Consider the following 20,798-nt stretch of genomic DNA (forward strand, 5'->3'; position numbering starts at 1 on the left):
TAGATCTCTGTACATTAAATGGCACGTGGAGAGACACACACCAGGCCCACTCTCTCTCTTGACCTTACTTCTACATGGTCTGGAAAATGCTGCTGTGCCTGGAGGTCATATGGTCAGTTTTTGAGGAATACAGAGACTTTGATATCTAAGATAGAAATTTGATGAGATTGTTCTAACACACTAACATTTTATGTAAGCTCTCCGCTTTTGATTCATATAGACTTTATAAAACATACAGAAAGACCAGAAAAATTAAATGCACAATTTCATTTATTAATAATTTCCCTTATTCATTAGTACATGTCTGTATTAGTACAGATTAATACAGATACAGTTAAAACAGAAAAAGATGTGTAGAAAGTATTTGCAAGATGATGCTATTTTGCTGATCAACTATTTTTCAGGAATCATCTTATATTCTGAGGCTGTGTTTTTCATTCACAGTGAATCCAAATCTCTTGCCTTCATCTTTTGGGTGTCAGGATTTGTCACCTTTCCCATAAATAAAATTGAGTCTAGGAAAAGAAAAAAAAAACCTAGGAACTACTGGAGAAAAAAGTTGATAATAATTAGTCTTTCTGAATATTTTAACAAATCATTTAATATTTTATTTATCTATAAGATAAATAGACCATGGCGAACAGTGAAACCCTCTCCTTTGTCTAAAATATGTAATTATATAAGTATTAATCATTTTCTGGTAATTTATGAAGTAAATTAACACCGACAACAGCTTGTCATGGAAAATGCATTAGTCCTGTTTTTCATACAGGAAGGCAAAAATAAAGTGGCGGAGAGGTATTCTTCTAAATATAGAGACTCAGGCAAACATAATATAATGAAATGGTGACGAGCATGGTGGAGTTTTTAATTTAAGGCATTTGCAGTCATCTTTTTATACATGTAACATAAGTCTTTAAGGTGAAGAGTGCAGCTTCTCAGATGTCTTCCTTCAGCTCAGAATCAAAACTTACTGCAAAAGACAATATTTTCTATTGTCTAGTGCTTTCAAATCCTCACTGGGGTGATATTGTACACAGCACACACGTAAACACCTGAGTCCAGCTGTTCTGTGTTTGCAGGTGAAAGGGAACTAAGAACTAGAGGACAAAGTAGAAATACAAGATGTATCAAAAACCCATTCACCTTTCTTTTAAACTAGGGTAAGATAAGTGGCTTGAATGGATCAGTGCCAAGCGTTGCCTTGACTTTTACGTTCCTTACAGACATATGTAATAGAACTACCCTATGATCCAGCAGTAGCACTACTAGGAATTTATCCAAACAGGTGTGCTGATGCACAGGGGCACATGTACCCCAATGTTTATAGCAGCGCTTTCAACAATAGCCAAATTATGGAAAGAGCCCAAATGCCCATCAACTGATGAATGGATAAAGAAGATGTGGTTTATATATACAATGGAATACTACTTGGCAATGAGAAAGAATGAAATCCTGCCATTTGCAAGAACGTGGATGGAACTGGAGGGTATTATGCTAAGTGAAATAAGTCAGAGAAAGACAAAGATCATGTTTTCACTCATATGTGGAACTTGAGAAATTTGAAAGAAGACCATGGGGGAAGGGAAGGGGAAAAATAGTTTCAAACAGAGAGGGAGGCAAATCATAAGAGACTCTTGGATACTGAGAACAAACTGAGGGTTGATGGGGGGAGGAGGGGGGGGAATGGGTGATGGGTATTGAGGAGGGCACTTGTTGGGATGAGCACTGGGTGTTATATGTAAGTGATGAATCACGAGACTCTACCACCAAAACCGAGAGCACACTCTATATATACTGTATGTTAGCTGACTTGAAAATAAATTACATATATATATATAGAGAGAGAGAGAGAGAAGAAAACAAATCAATGTGAATTTCAAAAGTGATAAAATAAATTTTACATAAGTTTAAAGCTAATGAAAATTACACTGAAATGTATTTGAAATAATAGAGAGTTTTCATTAACTCTAGTATTCAGTCCAAAGACAGTCACTCTTAGAAGAACCAGTAACATGGAAATAGACATAATCTCCAGCAGATTTTTTCTTTTTGTGATTATAATCAATAATACTTTGCCTCAAAAATCTCAAAATAACTCCAATAAAAAGAAAACAAATACTCCTGTTTTTCAAATAGATGGAGACACATAAATAACTTTCCCAGGATTTTGTGACAATAGGAATCAGCAATGATGGTTGTATCTTTATAACTCTACAGCATTAAAATGCTTATTGGAATTGTTCAGATATTTTTAAAGTCACTTTTATGGAAACTAACCTCATAATTGAAGACTATTGTTTAAAATTTTAAATGCTCAGAAGCAGAAGACATTACATAAAAGCCATTTGTCCTAGCCTTTTCGATCTGTTTCTTTGACCACGGAGAACCACAGTTTGAATGGAGTCCATATGCAGTCACCTATCTACTCTCCACTAAACTGGATGGATTAGCAAACTCTTCCCGGACATAACAGGAATGGATCTAGAGGTAGGCTGAAACAGAAATTATTGTTTCCATTTTTCCCTACAGTCCCCCTTCTCAAAGAGGTGTCCCCCATATTTAAGCAATATATTCATACATCTCCATCAGATAGAAACAACTTTTACCACCTAATACAATACTAAGTACAATAGCATAACCAAAGCCAGAAGAAGGATTTCTTAATAGACATCCTTCAGTCTGCTTCTTCAAACACAAAACCTGAAAGAATTTTAAACGCACTATATATATATATATATATATATATATATATATATATATATATTTTATTGTGTGTGGAGTACTGTCAGTTTCAGAATCATCATTCACTCTCTAAGAAATGGCACATTTCGTGTAGCATCTTTCACAATTTTCTTCTGAAAGTCTCTAACACTCGCCTACACCCTCAGCCTAAAAGAAGAAAAAGTGTTCTTCGTTTCCCTGCAAGTTTGGCTTAATAGGAGCTTCGGGTGAATATACTGAAATATAAGACGAACATGATAGAAAAATACAAATAATGTTTGTATTTTGCACAAGAGGACTGTTTGAACGAAATAAAATATTAAATCTAAATAAAAATTGATTTGCACTATATCTAAAATCATCCATCCCTCATACTTCAGAAATCATCAAATGAATGTATTTTATATAAAGTGTTAAGCCACTTAGTAGTTTACTATGCTATGCTAAGGCACCATTTTCATCAACCTCAATGATTTCCTCAGTTCATTTGTGAGAGGAAAATAAATAAATCACTGAATGTATATTGTCTTAACATAATAGCCCAATCTACATTTTATATGGCAACAATTTACAGCCTTCAATGAATGAGTCGCTATTCATTTCAAACAATACTTTAAGAGAGTAACCCTAGTTTAGAAAGTCTCATTACAATAAAGATCAGGAAACAGTAGAAATTGTCATTAAGGTCTGATGGTTAAGCATTATCACAAATAAATAAATAAATGGATTATTTGGGATTTTGAATTTTCATTGCTGCTTAACAGATAGCAATTACATGGCCTTTGTTCTTCAACTTAGAAAACTGAGAGTCAAACATCATTATTCTAAATTATTTCCTTATGCACTGATGTCCAATGCCGCTCCATTTCTTTCTGTTCTCCGTACTTAACAATTACATACTAATTGTAAGAAATTAGAGTTATCCAAAGGTTAAAGATGTATAGATCAAATGACATTCTCAGAATATCTTTTAACACTGACCCATCCACTGGAATTGAAGTTGTGTTAATGCAATCTCAGCAAATCTAAAACTGCCTCACTGTTTCCAAGATATAACTTTCAGGTCACTCAGCACTGGTTTCATGGAGCCTAAAAAAAGACACTAGTATATCCTTTAGGGGTCGATAGTATGAGCACCATCATGAGCTAATCTAACAGATTCAGATCTGAAATTAACTATGTCTCTTTTCCATATAACAATTTATAAAAAGCAACTTTTCCATTTTCCTTCCTTCTTTCATGTATTCAGTCATCACTCATTTATATTTATTGATTTATTCATAATGAACACTATGTGTCAGGCATAGTGTTACAGGCTTCGTATATTCTTTTACTTAACTCTAGGAGATGAGTACTAATATTCTGTTTAAATTGGAGGTGAAGAGGGGCGCCTGGGTGGCGCAGTCGGTTAAGCGTCCGACTTCAGCCAGGTCACGATCTCGCGGTCCGTGAGTTTGAGCCCCACGTCAGGCTCTGGGCTGATGGCTCAGAGCCTGGAGCCTGTTTCTGATTCTGTGTCTCCCTCTCTCTCTGCCCCTCCCCCATTCATGCTCTGTCTCTCTCTGTCCCAAAAATAAATAAAAGTTGAAAAAAAAAATTTTAATTGGAGGTGAAGAAAATATGGCTTAGGAGGTTTAATTGACTTGTCTTACAACTATTAGTTAACAGAGCTGGGACTTGAGCCCACTCTGACACCCACGTTCACACTGTCAGTCTCTAGGGATACTGACATTGTGTGCAGAGCCCTTGGCCAAATACTCCACCTGTTGCCATTGTGTCAAATGCAATCCAATCTACTACTACCTCTAACTTTTGTAACTATAACAGCATCATCTTTCACCAACAGCCCACATTGGAGATTTGTATATATTTGCATATATTTGCATATATGTGACCTCTCCATCCCACTCATAGCCCATAGCTAGTCACTTCTTTGGGAATCTACCCAAAAAAGTGACTGTGCAACTCCCAATTTCACAACTGTGCAACTCCCAATTTCTACTCCCATTGTAACATCACAGAGAGTTACCTTCTGAGACAAACAGGTGCTATTTCCCCTCTGCTGTGTTCCAGCTATATGACCTTAGACAAATTATATAACCTCTCTCTGAGCTTCTGTGTTGTTATTTGTCAAATATCTAAGCTACTGGAATGGTGTTAGCTTTAGAGATGGGGATTTAAAATGGCTACCATATTTAATAGCTGTGTTGACAGCTATTACTACCACTTTTAGGCCCCTGTCACCTTTAAAATACAATATCTGGTATAAAAGAGGCACTCCACAAATAGCCACTGAAGAAATAAATTTAAAAATTGCAATAAACTTAATAAATTGAAGGAATAAATGATTTCAGATATATAGATTACAAATAACAGCTAGGGGCGCCTGGGTGGCTCAGTCAGTTAAGCACTCTACTCGACTCTTAATTTTGGCCCAAGTCATGCATGATCTCACCATTCATGAGATCCAGCCCCATATCAGGCTCTATGCTGATTGTCTCTCTCCCTCTTTCTCTGCCTTTCCCTGTCTCGGGCACATTCTCTCTCTCAAAATAAATAAATAAACTTAAAATAAAAACTAATTAGCAGCTAGAACTGGGTCTGTTTAACATAAGCAGTTGCCCCAGAGAATTCTCAAAAAGATACCTGTTGGGCTATTCTTCACAATAAACAGAAATGGACGATTTGCTGTAAATTGGTTTTGAGCCAGACTCATGATCACAGGGATGTTCATGCCTATGAAACAGAGACAACAGTTATTTAGGTGTTCACATTAAAAGATGAGTAAAGAAAATATATCCATAATACTTTTTTGTAAACAGGAAAAGTCATTTTGTTTCAGGAGTTAACGTGTAGAAAAATAACCATTTTCAAAATACAGGGAAATTTAGAATAAATTTAAAAATCAAAGAGCAGAAGAATAAATATTGGATTATTCATGGAATTATTCTCACTTCACATTTATGTTCAATGAAGAAGAAAGCCAGATTCTTGATTCAATTTAGTGAAAGCAGCTGAAAATTTTCTTCTTTTAAACAGTAATTTTCCACTCACTTTGTATTTACATTATATGATTTATTCTTATAATGTTTTAACTCTTAATTCCTATCCAGATATGTCTGCACTTCATTTTTGTTGTTCAGGCTTGTGGTAATTACATCTGCATTCAAATTTATTCTTTTTTTAACTTTTCCAAAATCATTCTGTGGGCTCAGAGCTTTTAGGCTTTGTACTGTGAATGAGTATGGGATTTTTATTATATGATTAGAAACAGAGATTTGCTGCCTTTAATTATTATTTACTATAATAATGTATATCAGGTGGCTCCATTATAGCATTTGCCAACATTTAGAGTGGGTAAATTTAAATGGTTGGATTTTTTTTTTCTGTGTCTACACTCAATTCAGATGTGTTCTTTACCAATACCGCAATGATTTCACACAATTTTCTGAGTCATGAAAAAGTCATTAAAAAAATACCACATGAGTGATCAGAATTGGAAAATAATGGTAGAGAAGGAAAAAAATGTATCCTCTACACTGTGACTGGGGTATGCAAATTAAACTGACAAAAGACATTAACAGAAAAAATGGTTCATTTCATATCCCCAGAGAAGCTTCATGGAAAAGAAGTAAATATTCCCAAAAATGTTAGGTTTGAGAGCTAATCTACCTGTTTAACAAACTGTGGAGAAGTGACTAGACCAACAAAAAAAAAAAAAAAAAGGAGGGGGGCATGCTTCTGGGGCAATAACTTGTGGGAAGGTAAATACATAGGGGAAATCAATGGTATGAGAGGGTTATTCAGTAAGGTTTGTTATGCAGACTCATTTCAGTGCCAGTTTTCACGTCCTGTGGTAAAAGTTGTTCTCCTTCTCCCGATGTGGGAGAGAAGAGAGACACCTTCACAAGGAAACGCACGTCCTGCTTTTAGGCAGATCTGGGGAGAGTAGAGAGCTCTTTTTTATGTGCTGTTTCTCAATTTTCTTCAGCTCAAAACAACTCTTCTGACAAAGTGGCTGATTCTGATGCCCTTCAGAATTAAGTGGAAAATACAAAATGCAAGGCACTCTCCTACCTGAAATATCAGGGCTATGATGCCCAAATTACCAGCAAATACAGGTAATTAAGTATTCGGGCAAATTATGTCTGAATTGATGATAGAATACAAAAAAAGCATAGTCAGTGTCACTCTCGTTCTCATTTGGGTGAGTGCTTGAGCTTTTTTTGTTCTTGAGCATCCACTGAGCAGATGCCTGAAAGTCAAAATGCTCACACTTAAACCTATTCTGATGTGTAATACATCAGGGGGCCTGCTGATCCCCTAGTGATCGTTATGGCCTCTTAGAGAACTCTAAACATTAGAAGCCGTGGGTGATAGTAGAAAGAGCGCTGAACTTGAAGTCAGGGAACCTGATTAGAGTTCATACTCTGCTGTCAATTAATAGTATGACCGTTGGCAAACCAGTTCACGTTGTGGGCCTGTTTCTTCACCAATACAGTGAGAGGATCAGGCGATGATCTGTAAAGACTCTTACGTCAAAACAGCTGGAAAATTTGTCTACAAAGGCCAACAACTTCATCCAATGCAACTTATTTATTTCTCCTATATTGAAATAACCCATCTCTTCCAATCTACGTTCCTTGAGCACAGTAATGCAAAGTCCTTCAGGAGATGACAGAATGGCAGTGGGAGTCTGGTGTGACCCACCCAGATATCAAAATCCATTGGCACTACCTAGCATTACAAATTAACCAAGAAATTAACGACATGGATGTAAATTTACAGAAATTTATCAATAAGACAGTGTAAAGGGTGCATGTCTTTGACATATTGACTACAATCAGAGTAGTCTAAGGAATTAAAACAGGAATTATGAGACATTCATGAAAGTGGCTTTTGCATTTCTAATGAAATTTCCTCCAATGATTTTTGAGTATTACTTGTGTGCAGCCTAGATATTATTCAAAATACCATTAATTCAAGGAAATCCATCAAAAGGAGTGGTTCTCAAATTGTTATGTGTACACACATCACCTAGGGACCTTGGAAAACAAAGATTTTGATTAAGTAGGTCTGGGGTTGGGCCTCAGGGTCTGCATCTCTAACAAGTTCCAAGTGATGCTGATGTTGCTGGTCTATGCACTACACTTGGAGTAACAGGTGGCTGGAAGCCACCGTTAAGCAATGGTTCTCAACCTTGGATGCACATTTAAACCACTTAGGGAAACATAAGAAAATGTCAGAGTCTGGACTGCATCTCCAGAGATGCTACTTTAATTATTTTGGGAGGTAGACTGGGCATAGGATTTTAAAAAGCTTTCCAGGTGATTCTAACGTGCAGCTAAGTTTGAGAGCCACTGGAATAGAGATAATGACAAACACCATATTAGAAAAGTAGGGACTTGCCTGGTGTAATAGAAGGATGAAAATAATTCAGTCCCTTAAAAGTAAGCATTCCTGGATAATAAGAATTTCTTGGTTGAGCCAGCCTACAGTTTCCTCCACAGGTCCTATCTCCTAATTGGCAGGTAAAATCCCATTTACAAATAAGCAAATATCAGTAGATGGGCCTCATCTCCTAACCAAATCCCTTCCCTTCCCTTTTTTATTAAGCTGCGGCTGCAGAGATGCAAAAATAGCCAATTTCTCTTTTTTTCCTATAATATACTAGACAGCAGGAGGGAAACAGGAGATCTGGGTATGCAGAAACGCCAGTGCTCTAATGTCGCGAATTCTCCCCCGAGTCTTTTCTCGCGACAAAACCATTTGTCCTACCGGTTGATGCCGCAGCTTCGCTCCCATCTTCATTTATCTCAAAAAAAACGTGTTGCATGACTTGGGAAACAAATACCTCAGCTGAATCTGTTGGAAAATAGAAAAGTGTATTTAAGGATTAAAATGTCAGAGCCATTACTTATTGGGTCCCATGTTAATTACGTTTTCAAATGAACAAAGAATAGGAAAAAAAAAAAAAACTTACTCCAAGTTACTTAATTTGCTAGAGATGACGGTGGCTTAGGTTTGGCTCTTGCAAAAATGATACGGAGACCCATAGAGAGAGATCAAATTTAGCCCAGATACAAAAGAAAAGACAGAAGAGGATAAGCCTCAAATCAGGTATCCCACTAAGTGAAATATTTGTATGGACAGAAGGTTTTGCCCCCTTAGCTATGGTCTACAGACAAGATGAAAAAGGCTTTTCAGATTTAAATTAATCCCACCCTATGTATTCAACCTCAAAGCCAACTTGCCTTTCAAATTCTGTATTCAGTTTTGATCTGACTTTAAAACAAAATTTACTTTCTTTCAAGACTGGTGAGGCTATGAAAGTCTAAAGAGCTTTTGTGTCATCTGTTACAAAATCACTTCAGAGCTATGCTTTAAAACCTGTCAAATTTCTCAGTGTAAGATAGTGTCTTACAACATTCTGTTCCGGTGTGGATACAAGCTGAGAGAACATGCCCCTCATCTCCCCTTGGTGGAACTGATGTGTGTGTGAAGCGTTTCTGATCTTGTGACCTGCGGGGATAGTCTCCTTGAGAATGGGGAAGTGAAGCCACGAGTTCAGAAGCCATCAGCCATTCCTGCTGTGTCAGGACCACTTAGATCCGACAGTGTCCCCCAGAGAGACAACGGAAACATGGTCATGGGTTCAGTTGTGGCCAGAAGGTAAAGGAAGGACCATGGGCCTGGAATCTTGAAGAGAAAGGAGAAAAGAGAGCTTTATCTCTCTTGGGAGAGAAAGCTGATGTGATCACGCAGACTCCACCCAAACCACCAGATTTAGAAGGATTCAGGAAGAAATACCTTACTAACGGTAACCAGCTCTGACAGCTTATGGAAAGGCAGAGCCCCTCAGGTAAGATATAGAAGTCATCAAAGGGATATTTGCATAAAAAATGGCTTCCTAAAAATAAACTCCAAATCGCTTGCGATGTTTCATCTGGGGCCCTGATTACCTCTGCTACCCTCCTCTCCTCAGCCAGTAGCTCCAGCTCAAGGTCAGGTATCAAGGCGTTAGCCCTAACTCTCCTGCCTAATACCCCTTCTCCAGAATTTTCCTGGACTGGCTCCCTTGATCTTCAGGTCCCCCCAAAGTGTTACTTCCCAATCCAGTATTCCCTTCCCACCCTAAGTCTGCTTTTATCTGACCTAATCCCCTTTTATTCCATGATGGTATTTTAGTTAATTCACAGCATCCATCACCTCACTATTTAATTAACTAATTACTTGTTAATTATTCATCAGTAGATGTAGACTTCACTAGAAGAGGAACTCTGTCCATTTCATGCATCCCTAGAAAACTGCCTGGCACGTCATTGGTAGACAATAAATACTTATCAAACAAATAAATCAAAGGATATGAACATGTCCAGTGACAGAGACACATAAGATGGAAAAGAGGGGGCATGCATATCTTGAAATGCAAGAGAATGGTCTATTAAAAGGTCAGGCAAATAAGCGTGTTCTTTCCTAAGGACTACCTAAAATAAGGTAAGATTCACATATGGCGCCCAGAGTAGAGGACCTAGGGCGCCATACCAAGGCAAGAGTGAAGAACAAAAAGCATGTTGGGATGGAGTGGAGAATTTCACCCACTTTAGCACTGGTACCAGATCAAGTGACTGCATGGCTATTAGACTGGGCCTCTGGACTCATGTATCCTGTCTTACCACAAAGTAGGCCTGATCTTGGGAAAAGAACGGGACCTGACAGATAATAGACAAATAAGGAATCTGGACAAATAAGGAATCTGGACTCTATAAACTCACTGATTTCTCAGGTTTGTAATATTTTTTTTTCCTTTTCTATGATAATTCCAACTATGTCTTTGTCAAATTAAGAGGATGAGAACCCTTTTACAGCTTTGCTAGAAAACATCCAAATAAATATTAATGTGCCATTACCCCACTTTTTTTTTTTTTGTATTTAACATTTATTGAGCATCTACTCTGTGTCAGATGTTGAACGAGGAGATTTACATCCATTCTTTCTTTTTTTTTTTTCCTCCACCGGGATTTATTATCTCATTTGACAAATTAGAAAGTTGAGGCTCAGAAAGGTTAAATGTTTTACTAAAGGTAACACAAGAAGTAATAACAGTGTGAAGCCAAACATTCATCTCAAGGTTTCCAAAGTAACTGTCTGAAAACATTTCATCCAAAGCTTGTGAATTACAGGAGTATAGGATAGTAGCTCTTGTGTAAATATCCCAAGGCACTGGTGTTGGACTGATTCACAGTAGCTTTTAGTGAATGTTTATTGTACAAATGATATGTAGGGATAGCAGGGAATGTAGTGTTCTCTTAATGTCCAGATGTAGGGCCAGTGGCTATTTTATTTCAGGCAGTAAGACAGAACCCAAGCAGTTAAAGCAACTCAAATAGGCAACTCAGGAGAGAAAGAGAAGAAAGTGTTGGATATTTGTTTTTCTCTATTTAAGGTTATCCTCTTGCACAAATTCTTTTATATAGCATTTGGAGGTATTTTTGTGATAAATCTGCCTATGAAAGGAAATTTTATAGAAGTCACAAATTGCTGGGGATTTGCAGGGTGAGTGGCTGTTTTAAATGTCTGAGGTACAGCAAGTGAGCTTCTGAAGGCCAGAAAGAAGTTTAACAGGAAGAGGTGCTTGACAAATGGCTTGGTTTATTTTAGGTTGGCAAGGTGGCTGTGTTCCAGGGCACACTTAGATAGCATCGTGTTGCAGTATTTAACGTTCACTGCCTCATTCCTGATGCTGATGAAATTGTCAGAGAAGTCAGATCTATCTGTCAGTGTGAGAACAAGTAGCTAAATCATGTGTGAAGGTAATAATGAACATCTGTCACCAGAGTACCCCACCCACCTCCTCCACCAGGAAAGCTCACTCATTCTGTTCATTTACCCACATAATTGATGAGTGAATAGATTAATGAATACTTCTCCAAAGCCCAGAAATTTACATAGGAATACACAATATTTCCATGTGATGATACAAAACTCCATCAGACAGACAAGCTTGTAAGGTTAGGCCCCTTTTTATAAAACAGAAGACTGAATTTAAAAGCAGGTAAGAGGGGCGCCTGGGTGGCGCAGTCGGTTAAGTGTCCGACTTCAGCCAGGTCACGATCTTGTGGTCCGTGAGTTCGAGCCCTGCGTCAGGCTCTGGGCTGATGGCTCGGAGCCTGGAGTCTGTTTCCGATTCTGTGTCTCCCTCTCTCTCTGCCCCTCCCCTGTTCATGCTCTGTCTCTCTCTGTCCCAAAAATAAATAAACGTTGAAAAAAAAAATTTAAAAGCAGGTAAGAAAATGGGGACACATCAGCCCTCTTTGTCCACTTTTTTTTCTTTTTAGCTGGTAATTTTTGAACTAGCAGGTACTGCCAGGACAAGAAAAAATAAAAGAGTGTCTTGGGCTTTGTTGTGTGAGTGAGCATCTTAGCCATGTGCAGTTTCCCAGGTGTGAGTTAGCACAAAAGCTCCATCCCCGGGGATGTGTGGTTAGTCTTAAGCTGAAACTGCAAGCTTCAGATTCATCACAATTTCTAGGTTACGTTCATCACCCAGCAGCTTGTGGATGCCTATTTCATGGGCTCCAATATTACCAAATTAACATTTGCAAATTGGTTTATAAGAGTTTTATTAGCTCTGCTTAGATGAGAGACTCAACGTTGTAATTTCCATTATTCTGATAAGGAAATCCAAACAAGGCTGAAATAAAAGCCCCTGTAATACTTTACCTACATAGTTTTATTACAAGCATGGTTAGAAGGCTTAGCTAACATTCCAAAATGCTTTCTGACTTTCATTAAGGAAAATGACTTAAATGCAAAATAAAGTGCTTGTTTACAGACGGCTCAACATGACTATGACATTTAGTTATCATGCATGTATTTTCTGAGGCCGAATGCTCTTTCAGATCAGTCAGTTAACAGAATTACTAGGAAAACATATTAACATAATAACATAAGACATACTTATCATACTACCTGTTATTCCAGAAAGGTCACAGCCACCACTAAATATCTCAGTTATATTCAAAGAATACAAAGCTTCTTTGAAGTCTAATTTTTGTTCGACTTTAAATCTGTTAAAAAAAAAATGAAGAGGAAAAGTCTTGAAAAACCGTGCACCTTTATGCTACCAAAATGTTTTCTATAAAATGGATGACTTGGAAGAGAATATAATGTGAAATCTTTTGTTTTCATTATCCCAATTGCATTTTCTCATATATAATACCATTTTCCCCGAGCTCCCCGAGTTCTGAGGTTGCTAATAACTTGCTTCCCAGATAAATGGTTGGTGAGAAGGGGGAAGAAAATATTATACTTTTTGAAGTTGTAATTATCTAATGAAACAGGGTGAGAGTTCTAAGTTTTCAATTACTTGGCTCCTTCCCTAGAAATGTAAAGTTTCCCTCCAGCAACTACATATACTCTTTTTCACACCATCAAAGATGGCTCCTGGCATACATCCAAAATACTGTGGAAAGGGAGCAGGAGCCAACAGCCCTCGGAGAAGACTGTTGGCTACTGAAGTACAGAGAGGCATTAATAATCTATTGTTCTTCCCATCTATTGTCACAGCTGATGTGACTTCCTTCACTTTATGGACACACCTAATGTCTTCCCAACAGGTCCTGTGAAAGGGGTAAAACAGAGAAAGGAAATTAAAGATAAAAATTATAGGAGGAAAAAAATTGCTGGCCACTTCTTCCAATGCAGGGCCCTAAGTTAGGACCCTAGCTTCCACTCAAGTCTTCCAAACTCACTTTGCCTGATGTGAAGACCTTAACCAGAGACTCTCAAAGAGTCTCTCAGGCTGATCTGTGATTCCAAGCTAACAGAACACTGAGCCTCACTTTACCATTTCACTAAAAAGGAAGCAAAAAGAAAAGCTAGTACTTACCGACTTTATAGATGCCAGAAGCATCGAGGTGCCTTTTAAAACCAGGTTGGAAACTTCATGAAAGAAAAAAACAGGAAGTTCTGTATATGTCTTACATCAGTGAGATTCCAGAGCAAGTCCTGCCTGAGGAGTTCAGTCTGTGAACTGATGGGCATTTGCCCCTGTGCTGTCCAGTTTGGATACAGACAAGGCTGGTCAAGGATGGAATCCTTGCTTAACTAATAGGTAGGCCCGTACCAGGAGCTAGAAATTAGCTTGAGCAGTCAGTCCGATTACATCATTGTTTCAGTTGCCAAATATTCAGCAGTCTTTTTAATTATAATTCTTGAAAACAACGAACATGATATGTCAGAAATTTACCGGGCCTGAATTACATCTTGGTAAAATACGATATACTTTTTGGAAAATATTAACTTATTCAGAGCCCTGAGTATGGGGTACAACATGGGCATTAAATTCTACTGATAGTGATTTAAAATCAGCTTCTTTCTTTTCAGTTCCAGCTAAGAAAGATAATATGCAACATGATGGGTTTGAAGTCTTCATTTTTTTTCCTGTTTTTATTACCACGTTCTTTTTGACAACTAAATGGAGGATAGGCATCTAAAAGGTGGAAACTAAATGTTCTGCTTCGCCTAAAAAAAGGCTATTTTTAGTATAATAGTTTTAGGATAATGACAAGAATACTGCAAGACTTATTACAACTTTTAATAATGCCTAATTATCAGTGGAGAGTCATTTAAGCTACAGTCCTACCTGTAATATAGCCCAATGAAACCTACAGCAATAGAAACTCATTCAACCGTTTAATAAAAGTATAATCTACAGCCAATTTCTAATTAGCCATAATTACTGGAGCCATGAATAGCCAGGTGTGAAGCAGCACTTCCTTGTGTTAGACACTTAATATAGATTATAGTTTTTAATCTTCACAAAAACCTGAGAAAGTTAGTATTGCCATTAATTAAGAAAGTGGAGGATAGAGGAGGAGGATTTCCAGGCTCGGGTTCAAGATAGGACACAGAGCCGGGATTCAAATTCAGGTCCATTCCAAATCAAAGTTAATGTGCTAACCCACGTTGCCTTCTCATCAAAATATAATTTGAAGTCATAATCTCAATCAATATAGACACAGCATTCATTATGTACCTCTTCCAAATGTTGTGAGTCGTAATATTTATTTTAGATGTGGTTCATTTCCCCTTTTCCTTGACCCTCATCTAAAATTGTCAAAAGATGCATCTAAAGAAAAAAAAGAAGCAGCAGCAAAAAGACTGGATAGACAATTAATAATTAAGTAATCATGAAATGAATATTTCAGCAGATGTAAACATTGTCTATTTGCTTAAAAGCCAACAGTTACTGCCAGGCAGGAGCACTGGGCTTGAAGCGGTTTAACATAGGTAACAGGTGCAGAAAATGAAGGAAAAAAAATTAGCATTTCCATTTTAAGATGGATCCACTCCTGGTCTGCAGGCCCTAGTGTGGATTGGTGTTGTCCCTTCCTCACCCTTTACACCCAGCACTCTTGGTTATTGACACAAAGCCTTGGATGGGTCTCCCTTGGGGTCCCTATCCTCAACATTTGAAATCCCACTCTTGGACAGTAGTGAGCCTAGATTATTATATAAGTACATGGCAGTTTCTGGTCACTTTCTAACCAATCACCTGAAGTATATTTTGTGTGTGTGTGTGTGTGTGTGTGTGTGTGTGTGTGTGTATCTATGTGTCTGTGTCTGTGTGTGTCTATGTATGAAATACTCCGTTAATCTCAAGGACTGACCTAAAAATACCTTCTGTCACATACAAGACATATGTGGACACTGTTTAATGTAAAGTCAGGATTCCAATTGGTATCAGTGTCCAAAAGGTTAAAGTAAGTGAACATTTTGTAATCATTACTGCAGTTAGTCATGACATTTCTATTCTCATATTCAGCTTCATTTACCCTGAGATCACTTTCTTTCACCCATACAGTTCACATTCACCTGTTTGGAGATCCAAAGCTGGCCAAAGCTGGGACTGATTTCTAGCCCAGTAAGAACATACTTCATGTCCTGTGGAAGGTGTTATCTCCTGGGCACTGCCTCTCTACAGCTCATGCTGCTCATTGTATCACGGACACTTGCTCTGTTCTGTGCTCTCCCTCATGCTTGCCTACATTACACCTGTTTTCTGACTTTCACAATGTTGGCTCTGCCATGTATTAGCTGTGTAACCACGGGCAAGGCATTCACCTGTCTGTACCTCATCTGTAATGTGCATATAAAAATTGATATTTATCAAATTTATTTGGGGGATTAAATGAGATGTGGTAAAGAGAGGCAGCATCTAGGACAGTGTTGGCACTCCAAGGGATGTTTGATATGTATTAAAATGAGTGAGAATAATAATAAAAATAATAATAGATATTGAGTACTAAAAACATTATAAACAGGATTTCATGTAACCTTCAAAATAACTCTGTGAGGCATGTATTATCATTGTCCCATTTAACATTTAAAGAAAAATCTTAGGAAAGTTCATTAAAGTTACACAGTAAAACGGTGGCAAAGCTCTTCGTCTTCAGTATTATATTCTATTTGCCATGATCTCGTCTCAACAGTTGCTAAAGATACTGTGAGATGCCATATCAGTCAATATTTTTGAAGAATGATACTTCTCACAAAGAGGTTATTTAGTTATTACTATACTCTTGAATAGAACTGTAGTATTTAACAAGTTTAAAGACCCAGAACACCGAAAACTCATTGATAACTATGAAGCCTCCCCCAAAGAAAACAGATGTATGACGATCCATGCATACATTTGCTAATAGTGTCAAGGGCTTCAAGGACTCTCAGAAGTCTACCACAGAACTCTCTAGAAGTCCAAGGTGCCCAGCTAAGGACTGCCACAAAACAATAAGAAATCAGTCTTCTCATTTTCCTGGTAAGTCAAACTTAGAACCTCAAATCAATCTATTTCTTCTTAACCCAGATCTCATTAGTCAATACTCCACTAAATGTCTTCCTACTTCACCGTTTTTTTGCTGTTCCCAATGAGTCTGTGCCCTTTAAACACTTACTACTTAGTGCCACATATAATTGCAGTGGTTTTTTAACTGATCTTTTGGGCTTCAGTCTTTCCCTCTCTAACACATCTTGAATGTCACTACTCTTCAGATTAAAGCAATAAAAGTTCATTGAACAACTACTGTTTTTCAGATGCACGCTTTGTGCTGAGGTCACAGAAAGGAAATATGCATAGCTCTGACCTCAAGAAGTTTATTGTCCAGTGAGGGAGGTGAAATAATAATGTTAATATAACTGCTATGCAGCAATAAACATGAGATACTCGGAGAAGTTTTCCCAGCAGGGAAATGGGAAGATGTGTTATCTTGAATGGAAAGATCAGAAAAGCTTTCTAAGACCCAAACTTGGTTTTAAGGACCAATAGAAGTTATCCAGAAACATGGGGATGGCAGTGGGAAATAGGGAAAGGGTTCAGACAAGTTATCCAGCATGAACAAAGGCATTGTGACTGCCACATACTTCTCTCTAAAACACTGCCTTCATCATTCCACTATCCTACTTGGAAATTTTCAATAATTCCCCTTTCCATATGGGACTTAACCCTCTTGATTCTTCTTCTTTTTTTTTAAGTTTATTTATTTTGAGGTGGGGGGACAGAGAGAGAGTGTGTGTGCAAGTGAGGGTGGATCAGAGAGAGAGGGAGAGAATCTGTGCTGACAGCACAAAGCCTGATGCAGGGCTCGAACCCACGAACTGTGACATCATGACCTGAGCCAAAGTCGAGTCGGACATTTAGCTTGACTGAGCCACCCGAGTGCCCCTCAGTTCTTGTAAAGCCCAGTTCAAGTTCTTCCCTTTCCATAAAGCCCTTTTTTATAACTCCAGTTTCTGGTGCTCCCTTCCTTTCTCTCTCTCTCTCTCTCTCTCTCTCTCTCTCTTTCGTGAATCCCTTAGTGCTTACTGATTGGACCTTTCTTTTGATATTTACTGTGTACTGCTGTATATTGCTAGTAAATGTCTTGTACAAATCTTGCCCACTCCATCTAAGTGGTAACCATCTTATCAGTGGGGAACATGTCCATCACTTTGCATCTTTTCCAGTTCCTTGTCCATACTGGGGTCCCAATCAATCTGCTTTTGAACAGGAGATAAAATTTCTAGGAAGTAGCGAACCAATAAAACCATAAGGCTGTAAGACAGTAGTCATAAGAGCTAATTCTGTCTCCCAACACTTAGTTGGATGTTGATCAATTTATTTTTTGAGTGACTCAGTTTCCTTCTCTGTAAAATGCAAGATGTAACCAAGTCAGACTGTAGAACCACAACATTAAGTATTAAAATACTTTAAATTAGGGGCACCTGAGTGGCTTACTTGGTTGAGCATCCGACACTTGGTTTCAGCTCTGGTCATGATCTCACAATTTCCTGAGTTTGAGCCCCACATAGGGCTCTGCACTGGCTTCGTGGAATTTGCTAAGAATTCTCTCTCTCTCTCTTTCTCTTTCTTTTTCTCTTCCCCTCCCCTGCTTGCACTGTCTCTGTCTCTCTCAAAATAAATAAATAAACTTAAAAAACTACTTTAAATGCCCTACAAAGTTAAAATGCTATATAAATGAAAGGTACTTCTTCATTTACCTTATTTGCATGTATAAATAATCACTTTTGCCCATACACATAATCATAAGAACATGTTCTCAGAATGTTTCTTATATAGAGAAGATCTGATATATAGAAAGTGTGTGTCAGACTCTTCAATCTGAGGAATTTTGACTGCTATCATGTTTTCAGGATCCCGTATACATTTAGACAAAGTAACATGATTATTTTAGCTGCTATCCAACATGGGGTAATTCTAAAACTAGATATCTGGTATGTTACAAATAATAAACACTAGAAAGCACTCTAGCATTTTTAGTCTATATCTTATTGACCTTGATTCTAAACTAGTCATACATTAAAGAAAAAGAAATGTTTCTTAAATAGTAACTATAATCTAAATAGTCATTCACATGTTCCTTCCTAGTGTTACTAATATACAAGCATTCTTACGATTAATTTTTCTCTTGTTGGCATTTACTAAATTTTGCCACCAAAGAGGCTTTTATTTTGTGTTACATTAACAGAACTTAGCATAGTTGGTGTAATGGATTGAACTGTGCCTTCCCCCATTCATATGTTAAAGTCTTATCTCTCAGTACCTCAAAGTGTGACCTTACTTAGAAATAGGGTCATTGCAGATACAATTAGTTAGGTCAAGGTCCTAATGGAATAGAGCGGCCCTTAATCCAATATGATTAGTGTCCTTATTAGAAAGGAGAATGCCATGTGAAGAGAGATGGCATATGACAATAGAGGCAAAGATTGGAATGGTGCATCTATCAGCAGAGGAACACCAAAGATTCTGGATCGCCACCAGAAACTGGGCAGAGAGGCAAGAGAGGATTCCACACAGGGGCGCCTGGGTGGCTCAGTCAGTTAAGAGTCCAACTCAGGTCATGATCTCACAGTTTGTGAGTTCGAGTCCAGCGTCAGGCTCTGTGCTGACAGCTCACAGCCTAGAGCCTGCTTTGGAATCTGTGTCTCCTTCTCTCTCTGCCCCTCCCCCACTTGTTCTCTGTCTCTCAAAAATAAATAAATGTAAAAAAAAAATTTTTTTTTTAAAAGAAAGAGAAAGAAAGGATTCCACACAGTCTCGGGGAGGGTGGCTTTGCTGACACCTTGATTTTGGACGTCTAGCCTCCAGAGCTGTGAGAGAATGAATTTCTGTTGTTTTAAGCCACCTAGTTTGTGGTCATTTGTTACAACAGCCCTAGGAAACTAATACAGCTGATTAAACTATTCAGTTTTACTAAAGTCTTTAGTTACCAATTTGAAAGCATAATGGATTCATCCAGATACAAAAGAACCATGGCACTGAGTAACAAAATCTAAAATTGTCAGTCCACCCTAAAGTATTTACTCAGCCTATATGGTTTTCTCTCTCTGTACTGAACACAGATACTAAGTGGGTATTTTTTGTTGTGAGGAAATTATTCATTTGGGAGAAAATGTATGTCAGAACTTCCAATCCATGATCTTAGTGCTCAGGAAACTTAATTCAATAAATGTGCCCTCATGGACTAAAATTGTTTGTGAACTTAAATAATCAAATCATTCCTTTAATCAATCAGAAGACTCATCCTTTTGTGAAAAGTGAATGCATTTAAGATTTTTTTAAATGTTTTATTTATCTTTAAGACAGAGAGAGAGCATGAGTGGGGATGGGGCAGAGAGAGAGAGGGAGACACAGAATCAGAAGTAGGCTCCAGGCTCCAAGCTCTGAGCTGTCAGCACAGAGCCCAACGCGGGGCTCGAACTCACAAACTGTGAGATTGTGACCTGAGCTGAAGTCAGACGCTCAACCGACTGAGCACCCGGGTGCCCCAAAAGTGAACATATTTTAAATGTAATGTTGCATTAATGTGATTGAATAATTAATAACAAAATTTTCAATATTGTGAATTTAAAACACTCATTTTATTTCTCTAGAGAGGTTTCCAAGAAAATGGTTGATGTTCTATCTTTCATTATGCTGCACATATGGGAAAGTTTCAACAGGATCCTCACAGGGAATGAATTAAAGTGTAATTGGAAAGTTGAATTCTGGTTTTTGAGGTATTTAAAATTAGATAAAGGGAAATAACATAGAATTGGTTTCTTTGAAATTATTTATATAATTTAATTCAACAATATTCATTTAGCACATACTATATACTATGAAATGCTCCAAGGACTATGGAAACCAAAATGACGGAGACATAATCTCCTGTTCCAGAGCTCACATTTTTTTTTTTTTTTTTTTTTTTTTTTTTTTTATGAAGTTTATTGACAAATTGGTTTCCATACAACACCCAGTGCTCATCCCAAAAGGTGCCCTCCTCAATACCCATCACCCACCCGCCCCTCCCTCCCACCCCCCATCAACCCTCAGTTTGTTCTCAGTTTTTAACAGTCTCTTATGCTTTGGCTCTCTCCCACTCTAACGTCTTTTTTTTTTTCTCCCTTCCCCTCCCCCATGGGTTCCTGTTGAGTTTCTCAGGATCCACATAAGAGTGAAACCATATGGTATCTGTCTTTCTCTGTATGGCTTATTTCACTTAGCATCACACTCTCCAGTTCCATCCACGTTG

The 20,798-nt window shown here is 37.8% G+C and overlaps 1 protein-coding gene across 1 annotated transcript in view; it reads right to left on the minus strand.

Moving 5' to 3' along the window:
• Window positions 1-252: 252 nt before the first annotated feature.
• Window positions 253-20,798, minus strand: part of SERPINI2 (serpin family I member 2) — a 37,813-nt gene continuing 17,267 nt past the window's right edge. Inside the window, exons 5-8 of the mRNA XM_047098910.1 lie at window positions 12,697-12,794; window positions 8,503-8,589; window positions 5,371-5,460; window positions 253-515 (exon numbers count right to left, since the gene is read on the minus strand). Of these exons, the coding sequence (XP_046954866.1) occupies window positions 439-515; window positions 5,371-5,460; window positions 8,503-8,589; window positions 12,697-12,794 (352 nt within the window). The 3' untranslated portion in view covers window positions 253-438. The remainder of the gene's footprint in view (window positions 516-5,370; window positions 5,461-8,502; window positions 8,590-12,696; window positions 12,795-20,798) is intronic.

The sequence above is a fragment of the Lynx rufus genome, unplaced genomic scaffold (assembly GCF_022079265.1).
Source record: "Lynx rufus isolate CCGP_SWC_20201006 ecotype Redwood Valley unplaced genomic scaffold, mLynRuf1.p SCAF_5, whole genome shotgun sequence".
NCBI classification, from domain to species: Eukaryota; Metazoa; Chordata; class Mammalia; order Carnivora; family Felidae; genus Lynx; species Lynx rufus.